Source organism: Gallus gallus, chromosome 11 (genome assembly GCF_016699485.2).
Source record: "Gallus gallus isolate bGalGal1 chromosome 11, bGalGal1.mat.broiler.GRCg7b, whole genome shotgun sequence".
Lineage (NCBI taxonomy): Eukaryota > Metazoa > Chordata > Aves > Galliformes > Phasianidae > Gallus > Gallus gallus.
In genome coordinates this window covers 659,654-686,113 of record NC_052542.1, presented here as the reverse complement: position 1 = coordinate 686,113, position 26,460 = coordinate 659,654, and the positions used below count along the sequence as shown (strand labels likewise).

Genomic DNA, 26,460 nt, shown 5'->3' with positions numbered 1-26,460 from the left:
GGGGGAGAAAAAGTGTTCCAGGGAAGACTTATACAAGAAGGCAGTATCTGGAATCCAGAATTGGCACCAACAACCTTTTTTGGTGTTAAAGAGAGGAGCTGCCTGCTCACACGCTGCTGGCCAGGACTGACTGTGCACCTGTAAGGGAGGAGGAGTACAGTCTCAAAGGGAGCATCTGAGAAAAGGCAAAAATCCAGCTCATTCCACCCTTCCTGCCCAACCTTCTTCGGCTGTGAGTAAACTGGTGCAGAACCGGCCTCTGAGCATGGTCGAAAAGAATGAAACAAGAAGGGTCTCTCTCCTTCTGTTCCTGTTCTCTGCAATCAGTGACAGAGAAAAGCGCTAAAAGCACGCAGGAGACAAGGAGGGAGCAGAGCTCATCCACTGCTTCTCACTGCATATTTCAGAAGCGAAGTGAAATGGGAGATGATGCCGGGGATCATCTGAAAAGCCCGAGGGCTCTGCAGCAGAGCAGCTGCGAGCATCCTTACCTGGCAGCATCGGCTGGGCACACTCCAAACAAATGATGACAATTTTAGAACCACCTCCTTGGGAACTGAACATCAGCCCGGCCGGGAAGGCTGAGCCTGGACTCTGCAGGCATCCATCACCACCACGGGTATATACACCCCATCCCAGGATGGGGACAGAGACCTGGGACAGGGCTGCCTGCTCCCATCATGCTGATCCAAGCCTCAGCCCCTGATCCATCACGTTCCGTGCTTCCAAAAAAGGCAGAGCAGTCTCCAGCCTGTTCCTTTGCTGCGTATTATTTAAAATCTCCCTTGATTAAACTATTAGTGCCAACAGAGGGGTGCAATTTGCATACGATTAGTGCCTCTGCTTGGCGCGCAGCATGGGGGATTCTCCCTCCCCCTCCAACACAAGGAGAGAAAATGAAAGCTGAGGAGGCACCTGGGTTTGTGGCAAATCAAACCCAATTCAGGCTTTCCCCCAATGAGCAGTGTGTGTTGGACGTGAGGGCTGACAGCCCACAGCCTTCCTGGGGGAGATGGAAATGCCAAGGGTGAGGGAAGGATGGATGGGAAGCGATGGGATCCCCTTGAAATGGCAATTGCTGGAACTGGCTTATTTTAATGAAGAAAGCAAAGAAAAAAGGCAAACATGGGGCAGTATCACTTCATGCCTGGAGCTGGGGAGAGCAGCAGTACACAAGTATCCCCCCCTCCTACCACCATGCTGGCGCCATCTCCTGCACATGAGGATGGGCAGCCTGGTGCAATGGGCTTCCCTGCTAACAAGCAGCTTCCTGACATATGGATGTAAGCAGCCTGCTGGACTAATTATCTGCAGCGTCAAGGACTGATGAGTGGCTGCAGCGGCCAAGCAGGAACCCCGGTCCTGGCTCTGAGCCACTGCTTGTCCAACCAGCATGAAACAGAGCAATAAAAACAGGATAGTCAACATCATCCAAGGGGGAGAAGCAGGAAGGTCTTCTTCCAGGAGAAGGTTCACATTTGGCCACGTGAGCAACACGTTGCTTTAACCAAGAGGATCTTCCTCCAGGTGTCTGCTTTGTATTGAAGTGACAATAAACCAAAGGTCTGAAGCCACCCTCTGAACCTCAGCCCAGCTGCTCATGTTTCCCATCCACACCATGGTGGCACTGTCACCATCCTAGTTCCCTCATGGTCCCCATGACAGTCTTGTCAGCCCCACACCATGCAGGAGCCCAAAACTGTTAGGAAAGCAACAGGGCTGAGCTTCTCAGGACTGTCATTCCCTTCTTGGCCAGAATCCACACAAACAGAAGTTGCCCTGGCAGACCAAAGCCCCATGGAACTCAGCAGAAGCAAATGGTGGACGCTTCAGGAGAAAAAGTAGGAGACATCAAAGTTTTCCTGCATCCTGCAATGCATCTTGTGGACTCCTGAGCTCCCTGATGTTTTCCAGGCCAGGAGGTTTTAGCCTTATCACTTCTTGCTTGGGAGCTGCTCCACGCCTGGTCAACTCTTGCTATCATCTAGGGCTTCCGGATCCTCTTTGAGATACGGGGGGCAACGTTTCACACTGCGCTCATTCATATAAATCCAAGGGTCACTCAACTCATGGCATTTCCCACCCTCATCCCATTTCTCTCCCCAGTAATTTCTGATTTTCCACAGCTGCTGTTCTGTTGACTGTTGAGTTTCTGCATTGTTTTTTTGATATTCTCTGTGTGAAGTGACGACAGCCAGACGAGAGCCCACAGCTGAGCTTCACAGACAGGGTTAGTTCTAACTCTCCTCCAAGCCCTTTCCATTCACCAGCATGGGGCAATGGAACAGCAGACGCAAGTCAGCCACAAGGGATGGGGAGATCTTCCCACAATTGTTTGCAGGCACCTTTCATCCCCAGCTCCCCTAAATAGTCCAGTCTTGCCAGCCAGCTTTGTATGCTGAGCATGCCATGTCCTGGGGGAAGGAAGGAAGCCCAGTAGTGATGCCACAGCGGCCATGAGATGCTCAGACGCAACCCACCACCTGCCTGGCAAAGTGTTGGAGTACTTGCTAAACCCAAACAAATAACCTTCTCCTACATATAGCCCAGGTTGAGCCTGGCTCCGCACCGCCTCTCCCACAGCCTCATCTCTCCTGACATGAAAGCAAGGCACCAGGTCACGCTGGCCACACCACATGGCAGTCAGAGAAAAACAGGACTTACGGATGCAGCCTCCTGCTGGGTTGCCTGAGCTGCAAACCGGGCCACGTGGTTGACGATGGGGGAGAAGTTGGTGGGTCCGTAGAAGCGGATGTGAGGCAGGCAGGCTGAGTATGCTTGGACAATGCCCTCCACACCTGTGGGGAAACCAGAGAAGCCCCAAATCACAACATGCAACAGCCCAAGCCAGCCACTAAATACTCCAAGCATGATCACAGGATCATAGATTGACTGAGGTTGGGAGGGGCATTAAAGACCATCTTGTTCCAGCAAGATGTCACACCCAGGCCATTGGCAGGGACACCTCCTGCTACACCAGGTTTCCTCAATGCCCCATCCAGCCTGGCCTTGAATGTCTTCAGGGATGGAGCATCCACACGTTCACTGGGCAGCCAGCTCCAGTGCCTCACTGCAGTGACTTAGTGAAAAAATTCCCCACAACATCTACTCTAAATCTTCCCACTTTTAGTTTAAAACTGTTCCCCTCTGTTCTGTCACTATCTGACCAAGCAGAGGATGATGAGCTAGTAATGCCAAGGAAGCTCAAGTTCAAAACATCTGGAGGATGTTCAAAACATTTGGAGGAAAACCTCCAAACTCATCCAGATCATGAAGTTTCATCCACCTCTATGCAACTGTTCTAAAAATCAGGGCTTTGCTCCTCAGCCACTTTGCAGCAGATCCTCACACCTTCTCTGGTGAGAGGCTTCACAGCACCCACAACCAAAGGCTTTCCTTGCGTTTCTGCAAATATCTCAAAATCAGGCAAAAAGGAGGAGCAAGAAGAAAAGCAGCTCCTGGTCTCTGAGCTTAACAAAATACCAGACAGACGTGGGGCAGAGGAGGTAGTGCAGAAGCTGAAACACCCTGAATGCTCCCAGGCTGTTTGGGAAGCAACACTCTGTCCTGCAGGTCGCCAGAGACTCTTCTGCTTCTGCTGTCCCACAGAGCTGCCCAAGAAGATCCTTCTGTCCTTCCCCACTCACATAAACCAGAAGAACAAAGACAACCCAAAAGGGATTTCTTTATCACTGAGCTCCTATTCTGCTGGGGTAAAGCAGAGGTCAACACAGACGGCCTCGGCAACTCAAGGTTGCCCTCACTGTCTATGGTTAGAACAGCTCTTCAGCAATGACTGCTATTGGCTCTCAGTTGCTAAATGAGCCACAGAAGCATTAAGCCTGAATTCCCCATCTGCTAAACAGCCCCTGTGTTTCTCACCAGCAGACGGCTAGTAGGACACCCAGAACGAAGGCGTTATTTTTATGCTGTCTGAATCCAGTTGCATTTTACCCTGGGACCTCCTACACACCCCCAGTTCTTCTCTGCTTTCCACTGAGCGAACCCGTAGTAGCTGCTCTGCTTTGATGTTAAAGGCTGTCTCTGAACTGACCTTGAAAAACTCCTGTGATAAGTTACTGGAGAAGCCCAAGAGGAAAGACAGAAGACACTGAAGGCATACGAAGGCCTGGCAGGCACTCACCTGAACAGAAAGGGTTCGTGGGGTTGAAGTTAATGGCAAACTCATGGGATACCTGTGGAGAAGAGATCTGAATTAGCACAGAGGCAGAGCACAGCGCTCCCTATCAGTTCAGCTGATGCAGTGTCACATGAGTTCGTCCTGCTGAGCCAGCAGTGCTTCCCCACCCTCTGCTATCTGACAGCGAGGAGCAAAGGCTCCTCGATCAAGGTTGGAGATGGACTGGTTCCTCTGACCTCCCACTCCCATCATGGATCCACCTGACGTTATCACACCACCAGCAGTGACAGCAGGTCGTCCCCACGGCTTCCTGCTGGCTGCCCAGAGGGAGAATCTCACACATCTCACCAGGAGAAATGACTTCATCCTATTGCACACGATTAGCTTCATGATCTGGGCCATGGCAAGGGTGAAAAGCAGTATGGGAGAGGTGACATGACCACAGAACCATCCCTACAAAGCAGGAGCAAAGCCCACGAGGTTTTCTGCCACCTCCTCCCAAGCTGAGGGAGATGCCCTCAAAAGGAGGTTTCCTGTGACACAGGTAGATAGCCCAGCACAGCCCTGCTTCTAGCATCAGCCATGCCAGAGAAACCAACAGCAGAAACCCTCCAAATCTACTCCTCTAGGAAGTGCCTGCAGACAGAAACCACAAGAAAATAAGAGGATGGTTGCTTGGAAAGTGTAGTTCAATGGCTTGGGTGCAAGAGAGGTTCATGGCTCCCGCGCTCCAGTGTGAACGTTGCCAACGTTGGCATGGGCTGACCACTTGCTTGGGGAAGACCCACCAGATCTGGGGGCTGAGGCATTCCTCACTCTGCGATTCAGACACGGCGAGGAGCAAACGGGCTCTCAGTAGCACCAAGGACACACAGCTCCCTCTTTCAGCACCTCTGGGAGCCAAAGGCATGATACGGGATCTCAGCCCACCGGCTAACAAGGGCTCCCAAACAAAAAACTCCGTGCTGTAGTTACAAAACAAGGCTATTTTCTTCCTCTCACGAGGGTGGCGGTTTGCTGCGGTTCTCAGCCCAGGGATGGCTTCAGGACATGCAGACTCACAACGCTGGCAGAATGAATGTCCTCTACATTGCCATGGGAAGCCCAAGTCCTCCCGAGACTGCGAAAGCAGCACGCATCTGGTTCAGACTTTCCAATTAGAATGGGCATTGTGTCGAAAGCAGCAGAAACTATTTTTGCAAGGCACCGTGGGGTGAGAAACGACACAAACAAACAAAAGTAGGTCAGGCTAAAACTCCAGCGTGCTGCAAAGCCGACCAGCTGCCGTACAGGCGGATGGTACCGACCCGCTCGGGTGTCTCCGTGCCCATAAGCACAGCCAGCAACGATCCCATTCACACCAATAGGCAACTTGAGGCACATTGTGAAACGCACGACTTGTTTTTCACACACCACTTCTGGTGGAAGCCTTAATTTTGGGCAATATGTCCTACTTCAGATTTCTGCATTTTCAGTCGTTAAAGGGCTCACTGTTCTGGGGTTGGTTTTTATTTTTAGAAGACACTCCAAATTTTGCCACGCGAGTATTCATAGAGAAGGTAAACAGAAATGTTTCCATGCTTTGCAACCGAAAAAGAGGGGGTTCTCTTTCTTTTCAGCAGCAGTGAAGCAGCTTGGAGCTGTTTTCCTCACTTTTTGCAGCACTGCATGAAGCACAGCCCCTGCCTGTGTTGAAATGTTTCAAAACCTCCTCTTGAGTTTTTACAGATTATATATATATATACGTATATATACACATATATCTCTGCTAGAAAATCCAACAGAATTCAACAGGGCTTCAAAATAACAAAGTTAAAAAAAACCAACAAAGGAGGGGGGGGGGGGTCTCATTCCCTGCTGGATGTACCCACAGGTACACAGAACCATTAAGGTTGGACAAGACGTCTAAGACCATCCGGTCCAACCCCAACCCATCACCACCATGCTCACTAAGCCATGTCCAAGCGCAGGACCTTTCCCAGCTGGGAGCAATCCCTTCCAGCAGCCCCAAAGGGTGGGACGTCCACATGTGCAGCCTGGCTGTGCCCTTTGGATGGGGTGATTGTGGGTGGAAGCTCCATCTTCTCCCACCAGGAATCGTAGATGTGCCCAAGCCCCAGCCCAGGAGACGGGCTAGTTGGTGGGGCTTCAATTTCAAGCATCACCCTCTGCAGGGCCACCTCATCCCCCAGCAACCAAAACCCATCTGCTTCCCACCGGGAAACCGCTCGAGGCTCTTTACAGAGCTGTTACATTGCAAGATGTTCTTTGACATTTCCAACGAGACTTTTGTGTGCAAAATATCTCACTCCGACTGGTTCTTTGAAAGCGTTCGGCGATGCCATGGCAACAGGAGCGCGACGAGAACAAAGCACAACGTACACGACTGAGATCTCTAACCATCTTCCCCATTTTCAGCCTGGTCTGCCACGCACAACGGCCATCGGTCAGCGGGACCGAGCTTCGCTCACTGCCAGGATGCAGGGCACTGGGCACGTAGCTCCCCACCAGCCTGCCCCAGCACCAGCCTTGGGTTTCAGCACTCGTGTTCTGAAGCCACTCATCCCTGCACGCTGTGCTCCTTCCAGCCCTGCTGCATTTTCCATTCCCATTTCTCTCCACAAACAATAAATCCCCTGGTGGCAGCTGGCAACCGTTATTCCTCGGAAGTTGCTCACTAAGATTTTCCCACAGAATCTGGGGAAGTGACAGACCTGAGACATTTGCTGGCCAAGGGGGATGAATCAGCTCCAGTGTGTGCGGGGAGGGATGGACTCCAGACAGTGGCAACCAGCAGCGACTCCCACGTGAATCGCAGGGATTCTGGCCGCCACAGAGAGCAATCTGTCTCGGCATGGTGGAACCATGAGAGCCCCTGGGCTCTGCCCTGTGGTTGTGGTCAGCTGAGAGATGTGAGGCCATGTAAAAGCGGAAGCTGGATGGGAAGTGTCACCTGCAGGCGGTGGTGGCTCCCGTGGCTGTGACAAGCAGCGCTGGACCGGTCCTGTAGGGCTTCTGTACATGGTTAAAATGCCCCCAGTTGTCCTTGACCTCTGAGAAGAAGCGGGATGCAGGAGCAGGGGATGCCAAGGCACAGGCTGCAATCAATCCCAAGAACTCCTGGAGTGTGTTGAGGATAATTTCCTGGTCCAGGCATCAGACAAACTGACCGGAGGAGATGCATTTCTGCATCTGACCCGGTGCTCGCCAACAGAGGCGCTCATTAAAGAGGTAAAGACTGGAGACACCATGGGGCTGTAGTGACCATCAGGGGCTAAAGAAAGTTATGCTGTGAAAATGCTGGAGGAAGGGAATGAGCTCCTTGCAGAGGCTCCAGGTGCAGGGAGCAATTCCTCAGCCCCACTTCCTGAAGCCTCCAGCCAGGAGCAGTGCTCATGGTGAGAACACTGGCTCCAGCAGACTCCTTGCGCTGCTGTGTGCCATTGATGCTCCAGCACAGCCTGGCAAGGACTGTGGTGGCTTCAACCCCCTGAACACCCAATTCCCTGCTCTAATGTGCTGCCACAACCTGCAGGCGCTGCCCACATCCGGAGGCTGCCCAGCTCCCATCCTCCAGCCAGATCTCACTGCAATCTAATCTAATCTCATCCATGGCCCCACGATTGCTCCTGCCTCCCACCAGCAAAATTAATCAGCAACACTGGCATCAGTGCCAGGGAGCCTTAAGGCCAGCCTGGCTGCCTGCACTCCGTTCCCACCTCACATCGCCCTACAAACCTGAGCATGCCCCATGCCCCAGCTCTGCTCCTGCTCTCAGGAGAAGCTCTCAGGACAGAAGTGTTTCAAGCACACGGATCACTGCTACACATTACCTTCCAGTCTGGCGGGAGCTGGGCACCAAATCCCAGAGCAGGAAACATTTTGTCTCTGCAAGGGAAGAAAACATACGAGTGTATTTCCACACACTCTAAGGATGCTTGCATACTCTTCAGCATACCAACAGTCTCCCCATCCCACCAGCTCCAGGAAAGCTGCTCCCTGTCTGCTTAAGCACCATCACACTCCACAGTGGTGATGGGGAAAGAGGAGAAACTCTGTCCTTATGTGCTCTCCTCATTGCACTGCCCCCATCTCAATGTACACCACAGTTTTCTTCCAAGGAGTTTTCCAAAAGCAGGGCATCATTTCCCCCTGCTCCACAGGTGGAAAGTCAAGCCACAGAAAGGGGAAACATGCATCCCAGTAGCTCATCAGGAAATCAGGGAAATGACTGCAAAGCAATGGGAGAGGCAGAAAGGCACAGCACTTACGAGTCATAGTCCTGGATGATCTGCCCGACAGCCCAGATTGCCGACAGGTATTCGTTTGTTCCCATGGGGTTGATGTAGTGCAAAGAGGAGGGGTCCCGTGGGTTCCCGTTGGAGGCAGTGAAGTCGATCCCGACCTGAGGGAAGCACAGACTGCCCTCTGTTAGCAGTCACCACTAAAAACCCATCCTATCGTTCTTCACTGTGGATGGACCACGGTGAGGCTCAGGCACAGCCCTAACATGACCCAAACCTCTAAATTTACCCTCCCTAAAAAAAAACTAAAAAAAGCAAGGTTCAACAAAGTAATTCACTATGATACCCCAATTTTTTTTACCATCAAGAACCACAGACGTGGCATCCCGAAGAAGCAAGCCTGCACCACCATCAGGGTTTATGCTGAAAGTCTGGCTGCCCATCTGCCAGGCACCAAGAAGCCCCACAGACACCAAATCAGGCAGGACTGCCTGGGCTTTTGTTGGGTTCAAGGTCTTTTCTGTCCCAAGAGACACAACCCTGAGCTGAGCTTTTCTTACAGCTGCCCTACACAGTGCTTCCCGAGTCCAATGCAGGCTGAGTTCCTGCTTTGTCAGCAAGGCACTCGTGCTTCTCCCTCCTCCACGCTATTTAAAGACATTTGTAGGAATGCATATCCAAGATCTCGGATCCAGTTAAATGTGGTCAGATGCGGCGAGGCGATGAGCCACCAGATTTGAAATGACTGGGAGGGAAGAGCGAGGAAGAGACGAGCAGACGGCGTGCCTGCACTCGCCTTGTTTGCAGAGCAAATAGGAAAAACCCAAAATAACTTTGGTGGCTAAATTGAGCTCGGGGGATTTGCAGGGGATTTTGCTCTGTATCTGTAATGAGAGAGGAAAAACTCGGCTCCTGGGCTGGGTCAAAGCCAGGGGTGGGGATGACGAGACATCGCCTGCAGCATGGGGCAGCTGAGGATGGGAAGGGTCCCAGGGGCCACTGACCTCCCGAGGCTCAGCCCTGCAGGGTGGCAGCAGGGGATCATGTGAGAAGCCCAGTAAAACCTGACTTCTTCAGCACGGAAGTGATGGTCTTATAGCCCACTGCTCCAATGAAACAGAAGCAGCCTAGCCACACTTGGTCAGAGCACAATAAGGAAACTGAGGCACCAGGCAAAACATGCCAAGAGCCATGCAGGAGAGCAGAAACTGAACCAGGTGCCTTGGGAGGGGAAAATCCCAGCACTTCCCACTACCAGCAGACCTCAAAGCAACGAGTGAGATTTCGGCATTCCAACTAATTCACACAAAAGCTCCATGCTACCAACAAACATGATGATTTTCCCTTCCTATTCACTCCCCAGCACCAAGACCTTCACGCACAGCAGCAGAATGGCACATAAAGAGCTCTTGCACTTGTTCCCGTTTCTATGGTAACTCTTCCTCCTCCTCCCCCCCCCATGTTTTCAGACAAGACAACAAAATAAAAACTGAAATGACTGTGTGTGCCCAGCGCTTGCTGGGTGCCGCAGCAGAAAAGTTTTCAGAAATTAGAAAGCTAATGGGGGGGAAAAAACAACACTTCTGTTTTGTGGTGGGTTCAGTCGGGGCTGTAACCTCCCCCTGTAATTCCTCTTGACAAACCACTGGCGTTCCAGCTCAAGTGAGGGTGGAAATGCAAATAAAAATGCAGAAACACTGCATGGTTAACAGCCCAGAGCCTCTGAGCTGGGTTCAAAAAAGCCAGGCCTTGCTCAGCAATCTGGATGCCAGTTAACACAGCGATGGGGAGAGATGTTGGTACATATTTGTGAAGGACTCCATAGGACTCTCACCTTCAGCAACAGCCCTGAGCAGCAGATTGTGCATCTGAGCATTGAGGTACTGATCCCAGTACCAATACCACATGGCTTAACAGCAAAATGAAGCAGCTGCTCATTGCTGTGAAATCCCACCCTGCTAAGCCAGCAGGACTTGGCTCAGCTGGCCCAAGGGCAGCCTCCTGCAGCACCTCCCTTCAGCAACTTTGATCGTGACATATTTATTACCACTACTGGACAAACAGCAGCCAAAGTCCTTACAGTGAACATCAGCTGGCAGCCTCCCAGGATGTAGTCCAGGAATGAGAAATCTCTGGTTATCTGAAATAAAATAGAAAACAAGGTGTATCGGCAATCTTCACTACTGCAGGAAAAGAAAACACCACTGAAACCACCCATCACTGGCCTCCCATCACCGTGTTTTTGGACCTTCAGGGAGCTCCATCCATGTGGCAAAGTATGTCAGAAGGATCATGGGAGGTGGGGGAGTCACTGTCCCTGGGAGTGTTCAAGAACTGTGGAGAGGTGGCACTGAGGGACATGGTCAGTGGGCATGGTTGGGGTGGAGATGGTGATCTTAGTGCTCTCTTGAAACCTTAATGATTCTGTGACCATCAGGGTCTTCCAGGGCTGCATTTTGGCAATTCCTAAGCTACATGTGGTGTGGCCAACCACACTGATCCATGCAAATAGCACCAGCCCTGGCACAACAGAGAGCAAAGGGCAGCAAATCCTATTCCAAGGGGAGAAGAACCCAAACAAAAGGAAAATTGCCTTTAGTCATGCCCCATTGTACGTGCACTTGAAAACCCAAGAGCAGTGGAGACAGAAGGGATGGGAAGCTCACTGCAACGTGAAGTCCCAAATCTACCAAAGAGTAGAATGAAACATCCCAGCGTTGTACTCACTTTGCAGGACTTGACAATGATGATCCCAGAGTTCTTGTAATTCTTTTTCTTCTTCTGCTTTTTGGGGTTAATGCACTCTAGTTCTAGCTGTAAGAGAGAAGCTGTTACCCAAAGCTAACCGTAAAACAGAAGTGCTGCTCTGTCCTCCCCACTGCTGGAGTAGCAAGGACAAGCTCACTGATAGCTAGGGCAGGCCACAGCTGTTCCTCTAAAGCTCTGGGGAAATAAATGCCTTTTCAATATTCAGAAAATAATGGCTGCAATATTGCTTTTTTTTTTTTTTTTTTTAATCTAAAACCATTTGAATAAAAACTCTTGTCAAAGAACAAAGCCTAAACGGGGACTCTGGACTCATCACTCCTGCAGTCTCTGGATGCTGAACAACTCCCTCCAGCTCAGAGCCCCTGATCAGGTGCACCTGGGATCAATCTGAGATCAGCTGGGCACACCCGGGCTGGAAGAGTCAGCTCTGACAAATGGGTGCCTAAATCCTACAGTGCCCCTATTTTGCCTCCAAGCAGCTCTGACAGGACCACCGTGGCTGGGGAGTGCAGAGGCATTGCTGAGCAGCTTCCAGCCAGCCAGCAAAAGCAGACGGAGCTGCTTGCAAACAGGCTCCAAACTGCAGCTCTGGCAGCACGTACAAAAAAAAGGCATATTTGGCTGAGTATTTCAGCCATCTCGTGTCCCAGCATAGGTCAAATACCAGCATGCCCAAGAAAAAAGCAAAATCAAAAATAAAAATCCACTAGGGCAGAAAGCAAGCAACTGAATTATGTCAACGGGCCCACGGTGGGAGCAGCTCCAGCTGATAGGAAATGTGGCCAGGCCCTGGGGGATTCCGCAGAGCAGGAGACCTTAGGCTGGAGAGTGTTTATGGGAGAAACCAACAATGAGGATTGCAAGCAGTGTTTTTTTCCCTTTGGATCTCAGAGGTGAGAATTCATGGCTAACTCCTTGCGGTAAGCATAGGAAATTTTGCTGCTGGTTTACTGCTGGCCACCTGACCCCAAAACCACATTGGTGCCAGAGGTCCTCACCGACCCTCCTGTCCAATGGGCTGGAGGCCATGAAAACAGCAGAGCCTTGAGGCAAGAGAAACAATGCTACAGCAGCAGAGGGTACTCAAGCTCTCATCTTCTCATTCCCATCTGCAAGCATGAAGTGCCTGCTCTGCGGTAAGAGCATCTCTGCTTCTGTTTCTGTATTTATCCACATCAGCGTGGCCAAATGAAAGGAAGAGACAGGTCACGAGGAGCTGCCTCGGGGAGAAGGGATGCTGGCGTGTGGTACCCAGCACTGAGACTGCTTGCTTTGGAGCCAGAGCCCCCAGCAGCTGGAGCACAGATGTGCGGGGCACGGAGAGTGCCCGACCTTTCTGGGTGCAGCCCTCATCTCTGCCCAGATGCTGCTCCCCGAGGCACTGAGGCTTACACAAGCAAGGCAACAACCAAGCCATGCGAGGGGAGGAAGCAAAGGGATGTCCCCAGCTGCACCCAAGTCATGTGCTCTGGCATGTCATGCACAGCAGCACGGGCATGCAGGGAACGCCCTCTCCACTGCCCCCCCCCCCCCCCCCCCCCCCCCCCCCCCCCAGACAACGAGGCATCTTCAAATGCTGCTTCACACAAATCTTAGGTTTTCAGACAAGACTGCCTTCATACTCTCTAACTCAAACATCTATTTCAGCTAGAGCAGTGACCTGAGTCATTTGTGGCATAGATGGGAGGAAAAAGCAGCTCTTCTTCATCTCAGAGCCACCCCAGCACAGGCTGAAGGTCTCAGTGCAAGCACCAAAACCCAGCTCCAGCCCCAGGGAGCAACATGGCCACCACTGCCCTTGCCCCATTCTGCCCAGAAAACGTGTCGGCACTTACTGGAAAGGCATCTTGGGCTTCACACATCCTGGCCACTGAGGTCTGAAACTCCCCAATGAAGTCGTGTCCCCCATCGCTGTCGTAGTCATAACACATGACCTAGAATCACAGAACATCCCAAGTTGTAAGGGACCCACAAGGATCACCGAGCCCAACCCCTGGCTCCACACAGCACCACCCAAATCCTATGTCTGAGAGGAGTGCCCCAAAACTCCCTGAGCTCTGGCAGCTCAGGGCCATGCCCACTGCCCTAGGGAGCTGTTCTCCACCGTTCTCTGGTGCAGAACCTTTCCCTGACCCTTCCCTGACACACCTCCATGCCATTCCCTCAGGCTCTGTCGCTGTCACCAGAGAGCAGAGATCCACTTCTCTGCAAGGAAGTTGTAGGCTGCCACAAGAGGAAGCTGAAGGGTTGTCGTTACCTTAAGGGTTGTCGTTACCTTAATCAGCTTCTCCACATCTCCATCACACAGTGACACTAAAGGCACAGTGAATGGCTTCCAGATGGGGTCCAGCGTGTACTTGATCACCTGTGGGGTGGGAACAGAAGGATGTTGTTACAAAGGGTGAAACAGGACACGGGCATGAAGCAGGGGGCGCTTCCTCCTATATAAACCTGTCCTCCTCATCCCTCACCCCACCTATCACTTACCGCCCCACTACTTCCATCTGGATGGAGTGGTGGACACCCCAACCACCACGGAGAGCTGAGCAGCCCTCGATATATCCAGACCTTGCCTTATCTGCATAACAGCTGCTGCACGAGCTGGAGAAATGTAATTGATGCTTTTTGACATGCACTGAAAGAATGCAAGCTGTACGTGCTGCAGACATTGGAGGTGTTTGCAGGGCACGTGAAGATGCTTTCACAAAGGTGCCCTGCTCAAAGAGAGAGACTGATGTGAATCTCAGTCCAGGACACAAAGCTCAGAGGTTTCAAGCAGCTCAAGCACAGTCTTTGCAGGACAGCATTCTCTATGAAGCACCAGCAGCAAGCCTGATGAAGCAGCCACCTGAGGAGGAGCAAAGGCCAGTGCTATGATGGGATGTCCCCTACAGCCCCTTCCTTTGCACAGACTGCACCCTTCAACATCACCTCCTTGCCCCAAGGGGCTGCACCCACTGCAGGTATCACATGAGCAGACTGGCTCAGAGGTTTAAAGGAAAAGGGAGAGAAAAACAAGGGGTGACCACTGAGCAACGTCACTCTGTGCCTAGGCAAACACAGGGATCCCTGCAGCAGAGGACCCATTCAATAGGACCGTAGAGCTTTGCAGCCAGAGCTACAGGAGGTGCAAGGAATGCATGGGGCAGAGCCAACCCTACGCCAATCTTCTCACTGGTGTTTGTTTACATTGCAGAACAAACCCACAGCCCTGGCACACAGGACACACAGGAAGTTTTGCCTCTCCTCTCTCCAAAGCCATCAGCTCCTTCTGTTGAGACCAGGAGCAGCCCAGCCAGGCAAGGAGCATGTCTGTCCTTGCCACTGCAGGACAGAGCTGACAAATAATCATGCGGGGCTTGCGATGGGCTTCTATATTACAGACTGACAGACTGGGAAAAACCCTGACACTGTGAGCACAGTTTAGCAGAGAATTTGTAAACACCTCCTCCAGGAGGCTGGGAGAGCAGGGAGCCCACGCAGGGAGGCACGCGTGTGGAGTGGAGCCCATATGCTGCCAGCCGCCGGGTCCCACGGGTGGGCGGTGCGAGGCTCCTGCTCCTTCACTGCACACAGCCAGCTGGGCTCAGCTCCTCCTAAATAACAGGCTGGAAGGAGAGCACTAACCCTTCCCTGCAGCCACCTCCATCCTGACATGATAAATGCCAGCCTCAGGCTAACACCTGATTACATTCATGCACCTGAAGCTGCAGGAATGGAGAACTTACTTTCTTTGTATCCTATCTCAAAACATGAAGCTGCTTGTCTGGCACGAGGGCAGTACCTTAGGGAGGCTGCCTTAACACTTTCTCCCCTGCCCCACTGCTTAAAGGAAAACCCAGCAAGACCCTCAGCCACCTCCCAGGATCCTACCCCCCTTTACCAGGGCTTTATGAGATAACGTCATTACATTTAAAAGGAGCTGAGCTAAGGATCGCGGTGTTGCAGTAGCTCACCTCTGTTCTGTGGACCAGCATCCATTTCCCATCGTCACCGGGTTTATAGAACTCCAAGAAGGGGTCTGACTTTCCAAACAGGTCCTGGGGAAGAACAACAGCACACAGCTTATACAAGGATCTGCAAGTTGCTCAAGCAGCCACTGGTCCAAGACACCTCCTTCCTCCTGCTTTTCCTGTATATCAGTGCATGAGTGGTCCATGGGGAAGCTGATTCCCATGGTGTCTCTGTGGGTCCTGCAGGTCCTGTCAGTGTTCACAGCATGTTATGTCCTTCCTGCACCCAGGCATGTGCCTGTGGGACTTTGCTCGTGGATCCCACCCCCCTGCATACTCTCTGGACACCAATGCCACGACAAACAGCCCCAGCTGGGAGGCAGCTGTGTTTAGGCTAGAAAAACAACCAGAGCTTCAAAGCACAAACAGAATTATGAAATGTAGGAGTCTGGGGGGGGGGGAAAAACCCTCCTACACACAGCAGGAAAGCATGAGCTGAGCAAATCTTGAAGGAGCAAGCTGCACGGGTGTTGACAGAGATCATGCAACACCCTCTGAGATACACAGACTTCAGCCAGCATGTGTTTGCTTTCCTTAGATATCCTCCTGATAAAAGGACACTGCTGTATGGCAAACACAGCACACATCCCCGCTGGGCATCTGCACGGGGTGACTGAGGTCTTGGAGCAGTATGGGAGGGCTGACGAGAGGAACCCCAGAGCTTGCAAGAGATCGTTGCTCCCATTCAGAAAAGCTGCAATAAAAACAAGCCCAACCCAAAATGCTCCAAATGAGTTTCCTGAGAAACTCCAGAGGGAGGTGGCTGCCTGAATCCTCAAACGGTCGGAGGATCCTTCTGGTTTCCAGGGGACACAGTGGGGATGCTCAGGACTGGGGGATGCTGGGGGTCCCTCAGTCAAGGAGGCACTAGCTGGGATGGTCGCAGGCTCCAGCAGAAAACCCTTTAGTGCTTCTAAAGCAGTGCCCGGTCAGCCCCGCTCCATTCAAAGCAGGGTGGGAGATGCTTCCAAGCCACAGGATTGCACATCGCTATTTTAAAATGTCAAAACCACCACCATCTCACCCATGCAAGCCTGGCAGGAGGTGGAAACTGAGCTACTGGGACTGGGATCTCTGGGGTTGAGCCTTCTCTTCTGCAAGATTCTTCCTTTTCTAACTACTCTACCAAGAGCTGATCTGACATAAGGTACAAAAGCCTCAGGCTGGTTCTGCTGCTGACATTCCCCCACTGTGAAGCCTCGCTGTTTGAAGCCATGCAATGAGCAGCGCTAGACAAACCATGGGTGCATGATGGGGAGGAGAATCTGCCTTTGGTCTGAGAGAGGTCTCAACGTTGGGCTGGACACTGTGGACAGGGCTGGTCTGCAGTATGGATGCCAGTAAGAGATTCTCAGCTTGGGTGAGGTGTATCATAGAATGGCTGGGTTGAAAGTGACTTTAAAGCCCATCCAGTTCCCACCCCATCATGGACAGGGCTGCCACCGACTAGATCAGGCTGCCCAGGGCCCCATCCAACCTGCCTTGAATGCCTGCAGTTTCCTTTCACATGTGCAGAGACCACTTTCATTTGCGTTCTGCTCTGAAGCGACATGACCACCCCCTGAGCACCAGCAGGACTCTGAGCACTGCTGTGGTGTTCTGTCTCAGGGGAATCAGCAAGGAAACCCCACCAGCTCTTCCTAACTGCAGAAGCACAGCAAGGAACTTTCTGCTTACATCTACTGATAAACTGGAAGGAAACCCAGACAGATTATTCACAGTCCTCAGCCCAGCACAACTATGCCTACCTCACAAACTGCCTGCCTATAGCACTGCAGGCAGATGCTGAATTTCTGTATTTTGACTGTGGGTCTGAAGGACAGTAGACCAACCTATGATGACTTGTTGGAAGAATATCGCCAGATTTCAGTTTTGCATAACCTAGGAGAAGGACCTGGTTGAAAATCAGGTTAGAAAGGAAACCCCTGTCCCTGGAGCAAGTGATTACAACAGTTAAGTTGCCAGTATAACAACCGTGCATATGCCTGAGGTACCAGCATCACAGCAAGGTTAGGTGAGGAACCAGATCTTTGGCCCTGGTCTTCACAACAGCCATGGCCACAAAGGGACCCTGAAGGAAATCTCATCCCTTGCCTTGCAAGAGGGCAGAGGCTTTTTCATGGGAAGAAAACTGCTGCATCAGAGATTTCTTCACTGACATGCATGGGGCTGACTCAGCCACGTCTTAGAAGAAGTCAACAGCTCGAAGACGTTTTCCAGCTCGTTCAGGAAATGAAATTACTTGGGGATGTCCCAGTAGGAGCATCCAGCTCCTTGCACTGTGGAGTAGCAGATAGGATAGGTGGAAAAGCAAAGTAAAAGCCATCCCCAACAGCTGGGAAAAACACTTGGATAAATCATCTGGTTTGGACAATGGGACCGAACAAAGCAAGTTTGCCTGGCTGCATGCTTTACCGTGGTTTGAAAACCAAGAGCCATCCTACCAACAATACAAGCTCTGGAGACACTAGAAAGGGAAAGAAAAAAACACATCGATCGCTTAGCAACAGAACTGGTTTAAGAGGAATCGTTCTGGTTGCCTGGTAAATAAGGTCAGGTTGCTTTGTTCAGAAAGGCTTACAGTCATCCTGCATGTCATACCCAAAGCAAAAATAGGCATTATCTATCTCCATGAGATTGGTGCTTCTTCCTCTGAAAAGATGGGCCCTCCTGTTTGACGTATAAACAAACACTCACACAGTTTCAAGGAGAGCTAGAGGCAACGAGCCAGGAGCACTCATCAGCACTTCTGAAATGCTGAATTGAGGGGTATCAAAACTGTCAGCCTAGTCAGGAGACATTTCCAGACAGCAGCCACTGAAGTAACAAAAACAATGTTCTTAGCCAGATTTAAGACATGATAGCACACAGGTCCTGCATCAAACAGAATCCTCCCTTCTAAAAGTGCATTTACGAAGAATTCCGCATCCTGACAGCAGGGAAGCTGAGGCATGGGCTTACCCAGCAGGGTGTGACACAGCCAGGACCTGACTCCGGACCTCCAGCCCCAGCCTCCTGCTTTCTACATAGAGACAGCTTTATGACACCACTGTACTCATAAGCAGAGAGCTCCTTAGATCCCCTAGCCTACGAGAGACAGAAGTTTAACATTTACATCCTCCTGACATATCATGACTCACCTTTTTATCCAGTTTCCTGCCAGCCATACTCAGAGTAATCACCCTGTTGTCTGACAGCTCTTGGGCAGCTATCTGAAAGACAAGGAGAAGCTGTGTTCATTTTTCGCATGAAAAGTCAGTGAACACTGAACCAAAACCCAGAGGACAATCCCGTAATGTGAGGATGCACATCCTGGAGTTGTGCAACTCCTACAAAGGTTATTCTCAAGTTTCTGAAGATTTAATGTACATAATACCCCACTATTGAAGAGTTCAACTAATTTTGCCTTTGCCAATCAACAAATGCTTTGGACAAGAACTGTGTTGCTTCGTTCTCTGGGCTCCTGGCACTCTGGTAGCTGGCGTTTCCTCTGCTTCCCCCTCTCCTTCCTCACTGAGTGGTAGGAAAAGCTTGATAAGGGAAAGGAACTTGCATACCTCTGGACAAATCCCCAGAAGGAGGTTGTGGTGAGGTGGGGGTTGGTGGCCTCTTCTCCCAGCTGACAGTTATAGGATGAGAGGTAATGGCCTCAAGTTGTGCTAAGGCAATTAATGGTTGGATATGAGGAAAAACTACTCAGAAAGAGCAGTGAGGCACTGGCACAGCTGCCCAGGGATGGGGGGGAATCACCATGCCTGGAGGTGATCAAGAACTGTAGAGATGTGGCACTCATGGACGTGGGCAGTGGGCAACACTGGTGGCAAGCAGACAGTTGGGCTAGATGATCTCAGAGCTCTTTTCCAACTGTAATGATTCTATGAAATCCCTGGGAAAGTCAACAGTAAAATGGGAGCTAAGAAAACAGAGCCAAAATCAGATCCAACACCACAGCCTTTCCCCCAGCCTTGGAACAATTGATGTCTATCAGGCCTGGCTACTCAGAGTCACAGAGCTGCCAGCAAAGCATCCGTCAGAGCTGGTCTCATGCGGCCATTTCTGTGCATGCGCATGTCCAGGTGTCCCTGTTGTGGTATAAAACGTGGTGACACTGCCGAGGACCAAGTCAAGGGCAAGCAGGAGCTACAAAATATTGTCACCACAGTGTGCCACCTCATCACCCACATCCCAGCCCTTGGGGCAACCCCAGCAGCACTGCTGCCTGGAGTGGGGCCACATTCACCCACCATTACCCATCAAGATGGCCCAAGGACGAAGACCTCTGCAGTTCCTGATGGCTGCAGCAGGCACAAGTGCAGCCCACATTACTTCAGTTTCAAAGATTTTTCTCACACACCCTCTCAAATGGCTTTGACTGCCAAAGACCAGTAGGCTGGTTTTGTCTGGAACACCATCTAATGAGTCTCCTGGTATTTTAAGAAAGCAAATGTTTACAACAAAAAAAAAAAAGAAAAAAAAAACCAACCCAAAAGCCCCACATTTATTCACTTCTGTTAGCAGTCGCTTTCTGAATCACTTGCATTTCTTCTCCAGGCTGTGTCCTACCCAAGCATCTGCTCTCCACCTCCCGTCTCCTTCCCTTTCCCCTCACGGACAAACTGCCTTTCGCTGGACAGCAGGGGCTTGGGTTGCCCTTCACTGCACAGGCAGCCTAATTACTGGGCCTTTCTACAACTCAGTGAAGCCAAGGGGGCAATTTCCTGCAGAACGAGCAATCAGGGGGCTATTCACACTGACAGACACAGGGGAGCATGCAGAGATGGTGAGGCAGTCACAGCCTTTGGATCTGCTCAGGCACAGCCTCTCCCGTAAGGACACCTCTCCTCACAGGGCTCTCTTCGCTGCCTACCCCAAAAGTTTGGATTTATTTAAGGATATTGCCTTCAAAGAAGGGGATTGCTTCCTATGTACTTTAACAAAACCACAGCATCACTCTTCTTCTCCACACAGCCCTTGGTGGACATACACAGTGGTCAAAGTGGCATGAGGAACAGGAGCTGCAGGGAAACAAATCACCTTTGCAGACCACAGCAGACCCCACCTGGAGTCCCTGCAATTTAGGGCTCTTCAGAGGCCAAGGTAGAGCTGGGCCACACATACAAACCATGGTGACATCTCCCCATGGAAACTAACATCCCCACTGCTTTGTAAAGACCTCAAGATTTACTCCTACAGTGAGGCGCTTTGGGATTTTCCACATCTTTCAAACCTCAGGACTTTCACTCAATCCCAGTACTCCAGCCAAGGCACTTCTGTTGCACTCAGCCCTATGACATTTGCATGTTGCAGTTAAGAAAATGGAGACCTGGATAAAACTGAAGGGACCGTGGGTGAGGAAGGCAGAGCGTGAGTGAGGAAGGCAGGGTTTGGCTCTCAACCCCACATTCTCTGAGCACAAAAAAGACTGTCCCTGTTGGTGCTGGCAGCACTAACCCTGGGGCACAAGCTCCAGCAATGTGTCAGGCTGTGAGGACCCAACGCTGCCAGCACACAAAGCAAAGAAGCAGACATCCCAGCCCCCTTGGTTCTGATGATGCTTTAGAGACAGATCAGAAGCGTCCTCCTTTAAAGCTGGGAACCTCTGAACTTGACTGGAAACTTTTCAACTGCTCCAATTCTTCCCACTCCAGTGGCAGGAATGGGGCAGCAAGAGCCCACTCCTGGGGAAGGCACATAGCATCAGGTGCCACCGCAGGCTTCAATGCAGCTTCTCCTTTTGCCTTTAAAGATTAACTGCAGCAATTAAGAGAGAAAAGCCAACAGCATCTTCCCAGTCTCTAGAGCAAACAGCGAGGGGAGATGCCCTTGCAGCAGGCAGATCTTGGTCTTTTAAAATGTTTTTAGACCCATCTGGTGCTTGTAGACCTGCCTGCAGTTTAACTCCTTGTTGGCCTCTTCTTCTACACCATTGCAGCTCTGCTGCAAGTTAAACATAAACTGGAATGCAGAAATGAACGAAAAGGATGGGAGATGCGGCATGGGGGAAATGAGCCTAAATTTAGTCTCTTCTTCAAAAAAAAATAAATAAAAATCACTAAATAGATCCACAGCAGGAACGCCACTGCCCGAAGGGGTCTGCAGCAGGAGCAGAGGCTGTTGCTATGAGACCTGTTGCTACGGCAGAACTCTCATCCTCTTCCTACAAACAAAACCACTGACTGTCAGCAAAGGAATCGGCCCTTTTACCTTTGGCTGCTACAGGGAGGTCTGAACAGGCATCATGTAGGAGATAACAAACAGCAGCACATATTTACTTTGTTCTTCTCTAGGTTTAGCATTTCTTATTTTAGCACTCAGAGGCAAAAGCACAGGCTGAAGTCATCAGACAGGGACGGGGCAATACAATGTCCTCCAAAGAGACCAAAGGTGGGCAGGATAATGGGAGGCATGGGAAAAAAGGGTCATCAACCCCAGCCCTGATGGTTGTTCTGCATCACCTGCAGTCTATTATCTGCATTCACACACTCTGTGGGTAAGGTAAATGAGTTGCTGTACCGTTATCATCCCTTTCCCAGCTGGCTTGCCATTCCCCAAAAGGAGAGTTCTTGTTATTTTCTTGCTGGAGACAATCTAGGAAAAAAAAGAAAAGAAAAGAAAATAAAGTCATGTGATCAAATGCAGACTCATAAGCAACTGATCATTGCTCACGTTAGTCAATTCACATTCAGTATTCATAGTGGTAAAAGAAAGACGCCACACTGAGAGATGGCCACAATGCTGTCAGTGCCACTGCTGCTGCCCAGGAACCCTGTGAGCTTTCCCCACAGATTGCAGAGCCCCACACAGCAACCTGCTGGAACCAGCTGTGCTCCTCTCCCATTCCTACCAGCAAGCCCTTCCAAACCTATGGGCTACAGTTTAAAAGCACAGCCCCATCCATCCTTCTGTCTCCACTCTTTGGTCCTATGTCACACAGCCAGAAAACAATAATTAGAAGAAAACCATAATGAAATGGCTTAGCTTCTAGCTCTTGCTATCCAGCTGCACCTGAATTCCTCCTATTGCTCTCCAGAAATGCTTTTCTCTCTCTTTTTGCAGTTTTGAGGCAAAACCCCTTCCCACTGAGACTCTCACAGTAGTGCTGGGATCTTCAATCCAGCCATGCCCTGCAGCTTTGCCTCCAAAACACCCCGGAATCACCAAATAACAGGGTTAGATGTCTGTGCCTTGCTGTGGCATGAGATTTCTTCATAACCTGACAAGTAGCAACCACGGACACCCTGCAGCCTGCAATTTGATCCCTTGTAAGGTTTCACTTGGCCACAGGGGTCATTACAGGCTTCCGAGTGATCCAACCATCTTTTTAAATCTCACCACAGACCTAATTAGCTGCAATAAAACAATCCAGCTAATCTGACAGGGCTCTGATGGCAACACAGAACTGGAAAGTCAGGTGCTGGGCGCGCGGTTCAGCAAAGGCAGGTTGCTGCTGCCCCAGCCTGCTCTCCTTCCCTTCCAACAGCTGCTCGTGCCTCAAAACAACCAGATGGGCCTATGGAAACATCTCACCAGACAAGAAGCAGACCTCAGAAAACCCACAGCAATATGGCTGAGTCCACGAGTCCTCCCCGTCCCACCCCTCTCCTCCACAGGCCCAGCAATAGCTGTGCTCCTCTGGGACCTTCTGGGATCACAGAATCATTAAGGCCAGAAAAGCTCTCTCAGACCCCCAAGTCCAACCCAACCCATCCCACCGTGCCTACTGCCCACGTTCCTCAGTGCTACATCCCCACAGCTCTGGGGCACCTCCAGGGATGGGGACACCCCCACCTCCCTGGGAAGCTGTGCCACTGCACTGTTCTGCCTAAGAACTTTTTCCCAATATCCAACCCTGCAGGAGGTGACTCTTCCACCCCCCTCCCTAGTGCATACAGAGAACACTTCTCTCCATGATGAGGCTGCAGAGCCCAATACTCTTGCAGAGCCATGATGAGGCTTCAGCTCTGTTTCCTCATGTCCACAAACTCTTTTCACAGTGTTCATCAAGACTGTGCCCTTCATAGCGAGCACTGCTGAACTGTGCCAGAGGTGGCTGCAGCCAACAACAGAACAAATACTGAATGGCTTGGCCTAAACCACTGAGCAACAGCCTGGGCTGTCTCTTAATTTCTGCAGGATCAGAATTAGGTCATTACAGAGCTCTTCTGAAAACACAGACATTAAACCTCGAAGTCTGTAAATGTCAGTGCTCTTCTGACAAGCTCTCAACTTGGCAACAGCGAAGTTACTCAGCTCCCTTTGGCATATGCAGTACCAGATAGTATGTTATAAAGTGACCACATTCACCAGCCTTCTTGGACGCATTGGGCCAGCTGTCCATACCAACCCACCTACTACAGTGCCTGCTTTCCCCAGCCCCTGCGCTCATGCCAGGTACCACAGCAGTCCTGGGCAGCTGGAGGCTGAAAAAGAATGGAAAAATCTCCCTCATTTCTCGCCTCTGAGTCAGAGCATGCTCAGAAGACAAAGAAGTTTGGAGAATTTGGCTGCCAAATTCTAACAGGGTCTGGGCTCGTGAATGCAAAGACCTTCCAAAGGCTTATAAATCACATCTGTCTCAAAAGCTTTTCCACAGGAAGAGCAGAAGACACATTCCTGCACCAACATGCTACAGTAGGAGGCATGATTTACTACCCAACAGCAAGGTTATTGTGTGTGTGTTTTTCAAATGCTTTATTCTCAAACAGAAGAAAGACATCATTCTTACTACAAAACGAGACGTAGATGTGCACTGCATCCTAATTGTAAACACCTGGAAGTTTCTCAAGTCCAAATCCAAATTGGTCATCATGGCTATTACTATAACCCTTACTGACAAACAGGTACCTCCAACACCTTCCAGTACAAGGGTCTAAGACAAATGGGTGCAATGCCCACCTGCATCTCCCCAGGGATTTGGCAACAGCAGAAACCCACCCCACGACCAGCTCAGAATTGGGCAAGAAGCCAACAGCCCTAGCAGGAAACACTTCAACCCAAAGAGATGAAGTGTGACAAGCACTCAAAGTACTTTTCTCCAGGAACAATCCAGCAAACTTTACAGCAGGTAAGAGAAGTAGCTCTGCCCCCTTCAACTTCCCCGAGGCTGGTGTGATTTGGGATCCCTTAGCTGGAGAACAGCAAGCTGCAGGGACAGGACATCAGAGACTCACCGTGCCCAGCGTGCAAGAGAACTCGCCAAGGAAGTCATGCTCATACAGCTGCGTGCTCGACTTGTCCTGGTCAAACAGGGCAAACTTGAGCTTCTGCACTTCTTCAAAGTGGTAGTCAACAACAAACTTCTTGGAGAAGGCTGGGTTGAGATTGTTCACAGCTGTCTCTGTCCTGTCGAGCTGCAAAGACAAAAAAATGGGCAATCAGACATCCGTACTTTGCATCTTTGTCACTGCAACGTCTCTTCTCTGACTGCAGCTGGAGCCCTGACAACTAGAAGCCCTGTGGTGGCCAACAGAGCATGAGAGCAACAGGCATGCAGCAGATACAACCCTAAATGCATGCAAGGTGGGATGCATTTAACAGAGAGCTACATCCCTGAGGACAGGGTGCCAGGGCTTGGGGTGGGCTCAAAGCTTACTGAAGCCACAGCCTCTGCATCAGCTTCTGACACTTGCTCTCCAGGACACAGAATGCCCCTTGAGCTGATGTCCTCACACCTCCCACCTGCTGCTCTGGTCCTCTGCCCATCAGACTCACAGCTGTAATGCTTTCAAAGTCAACCGAAGCTATTTCTTTCAGGCCACACAGCTAACAGCAAAAACATGTGAAAAAAAGTGTCACAACTCAGAAGAGTAATCCTCTAGCATTTCCTTCTAGACCTCATAACAAGACATTCATGTGGTTTCCTCTTTCTTGGCCTTTCATGGAAAAAAAAAAAAACTTAAATCACCAAATCACCATGGTCCATTTTTCATGGGTTTCACCAAGCACTAGCAGAAGCAAGAGGCTGGAAGGATGCACGAGGCAGGGCTTCAGTGGACTCTGATATCCAAAAGAGCTCTGGAACTCCCTCAGTCAGATAGAGCATCTTTATAACTTCCTTGGTACAAACAGAATGGGGATTACATTGAGCCCAGCAGAGGAGAGATGTGAGGTGGGTCCAAATGGGAATCTCCCAGCTCTGAAGTGGGTCTTCCAGCAGCCTAGAGCTTGGCCAGCTGGAGACACAACTCATCCCAGCTCCGGCTGTTGCCTTAAAACAATGTGCTGAGCACATCCACCTTTGCCCCAGCCTCATTTTGTTAATGAGATGGCCTCAACATGCACAGACTCAAGGCTCCAAAGTGCAAAGACAGCACAAAAAACCCTCAACATTCTGTCACAAAAAACCCTCAACATTCTGTCACTGCTGCTATAAAACCTGGAGTTTGGATACTCCCTTGTGAAGAAAGAGAGCTCCCCTCAGCTTATGTTTTCTGGTAGAGCTGGAGTTGGCAGGATCTCTTACTACTATGTTCTGCTCTTCTCTGATGTTTCAACAGTTGAGGCAGAGGTTGCAGCAGCAGCCCTGGCTTGGACACACTGCAAGCCTGAGATATGTAATTAACCATCAGACACATGGGCTTCATGTCCACATGCACCTGCTGCCATGGGAAACACTTGGCACTGCTCTCCAAGAGGACTTTCCAGAGAGAGATAACCAGGAAGCAGCACCCTGCAGAGAAGGCAGCAGGTGAAGGCTGATGGATGCTCACAGTGCACTCCTCCAAAGCCTCCGAAACCCTCCTGCACCAGCACCGTGGTGGTCACAACCATCCCATGACCAGACTGCTGGCTCCCTAAGCCCTGGGAGCAGCAAAGGGCCACCAGCCTGCCCTGAAATGAACAAGGGGAGCCAGCACTCAGATCTTTGCAAGACACAACCTAGACCGCATGGCAACTCGTCTGTAGCAAGCAGCTCCTGTGCTGACACCATGGACTGCAGGGCAGATGGATGCCTGCCAGAGCAGCAGAGCCAGAAATAAACACATCACAGCAGGAAGGAAAAAAAAGAAAAAAAAAAAGCACAGTCTCATAGTCCCAATGAAACTCATTCAGACAAGAGATAATCTGGAGGGACTAAGTGGAAACGTGGTTAAGTTTGTTATATATACACCATCGTAGTACTTTTAAAGTTGGTCATTTAGTCGGTTTTAATTGCCAGGGGAAGACTGAAGTAAATGCTGTACTCTTGAAATAGCCACCTGCTGTACCCTCTGGGGAGATGGGAATCAACTAAACCAACACGAATGGGCTGTGCACCAACTGGGGCAACACAGCTTCACACGGATCCTTCCCT

At 50.8% G+C, this 26,460-nt stretch overlaps 1 protein-coding gene across 11 annotated transcripts in view; it reads right to left on the bottom strand.

Moving 5' to 3' along the window:
- CPNE2 (copine 2) overlaps positions 1-26,460 on the bottom strand; it is a 40,988-nt gene that overhangs the window by 2,069 nt on the left and 12,459 nt on the right. For 10 of the 11 annotated variants that reach the window (XM_040707034.2, XM_040707035.2, XM_046899403.1 and 7 more), the window contains 12 exons: positions 24,338-24,517; positions 21,681-21,755; positions 18,308-18,379; positions 15,111-15,194; positions 13,430-13,519; positions 12,990-13,088; positions 11,113-11,199; positions 10,466-10,525; positions 8,413-8,546; positions 7,975-8,029; positions 4,145-4,196; positions 2,665-2,798 (listed from right to left, as the gene is read on the bottom strand). In XM_040707034.2, coding sequence (XP_040562968.2) covers positions 2,665-2,798; positions 4,145-4,196; positions 7,975-8,029; positions 8,413-8,546; positions 10,466-10,525; positions 11,113-11,199; positions 12,990-13,088; positions 13,430-13,519; positions 15,111-15,194; positions 18,308-18,379; positions 21,681-21,755; positions 24,338-24,517 — 1,122 coding nt within the window. Of the gene's footprint in view, positions 1-74; positions 139-2,664; positions 2,799-4,144; positions 4,197-7,974; positions 8,030-8,412; positions 8,547-10,465; positions 10,526-11,112; positions 11,200-12,989; positions 13,089-13,429; positions 13,520-15,110; positions 15,195-18,307; positions 18,380-21,680; positions 21,756-24,337; positions 24,518-26,460 lie in introns of all 11 variants that reach the window. The other variant, XM_040707037.2, reaches the window with a different exon arrangement.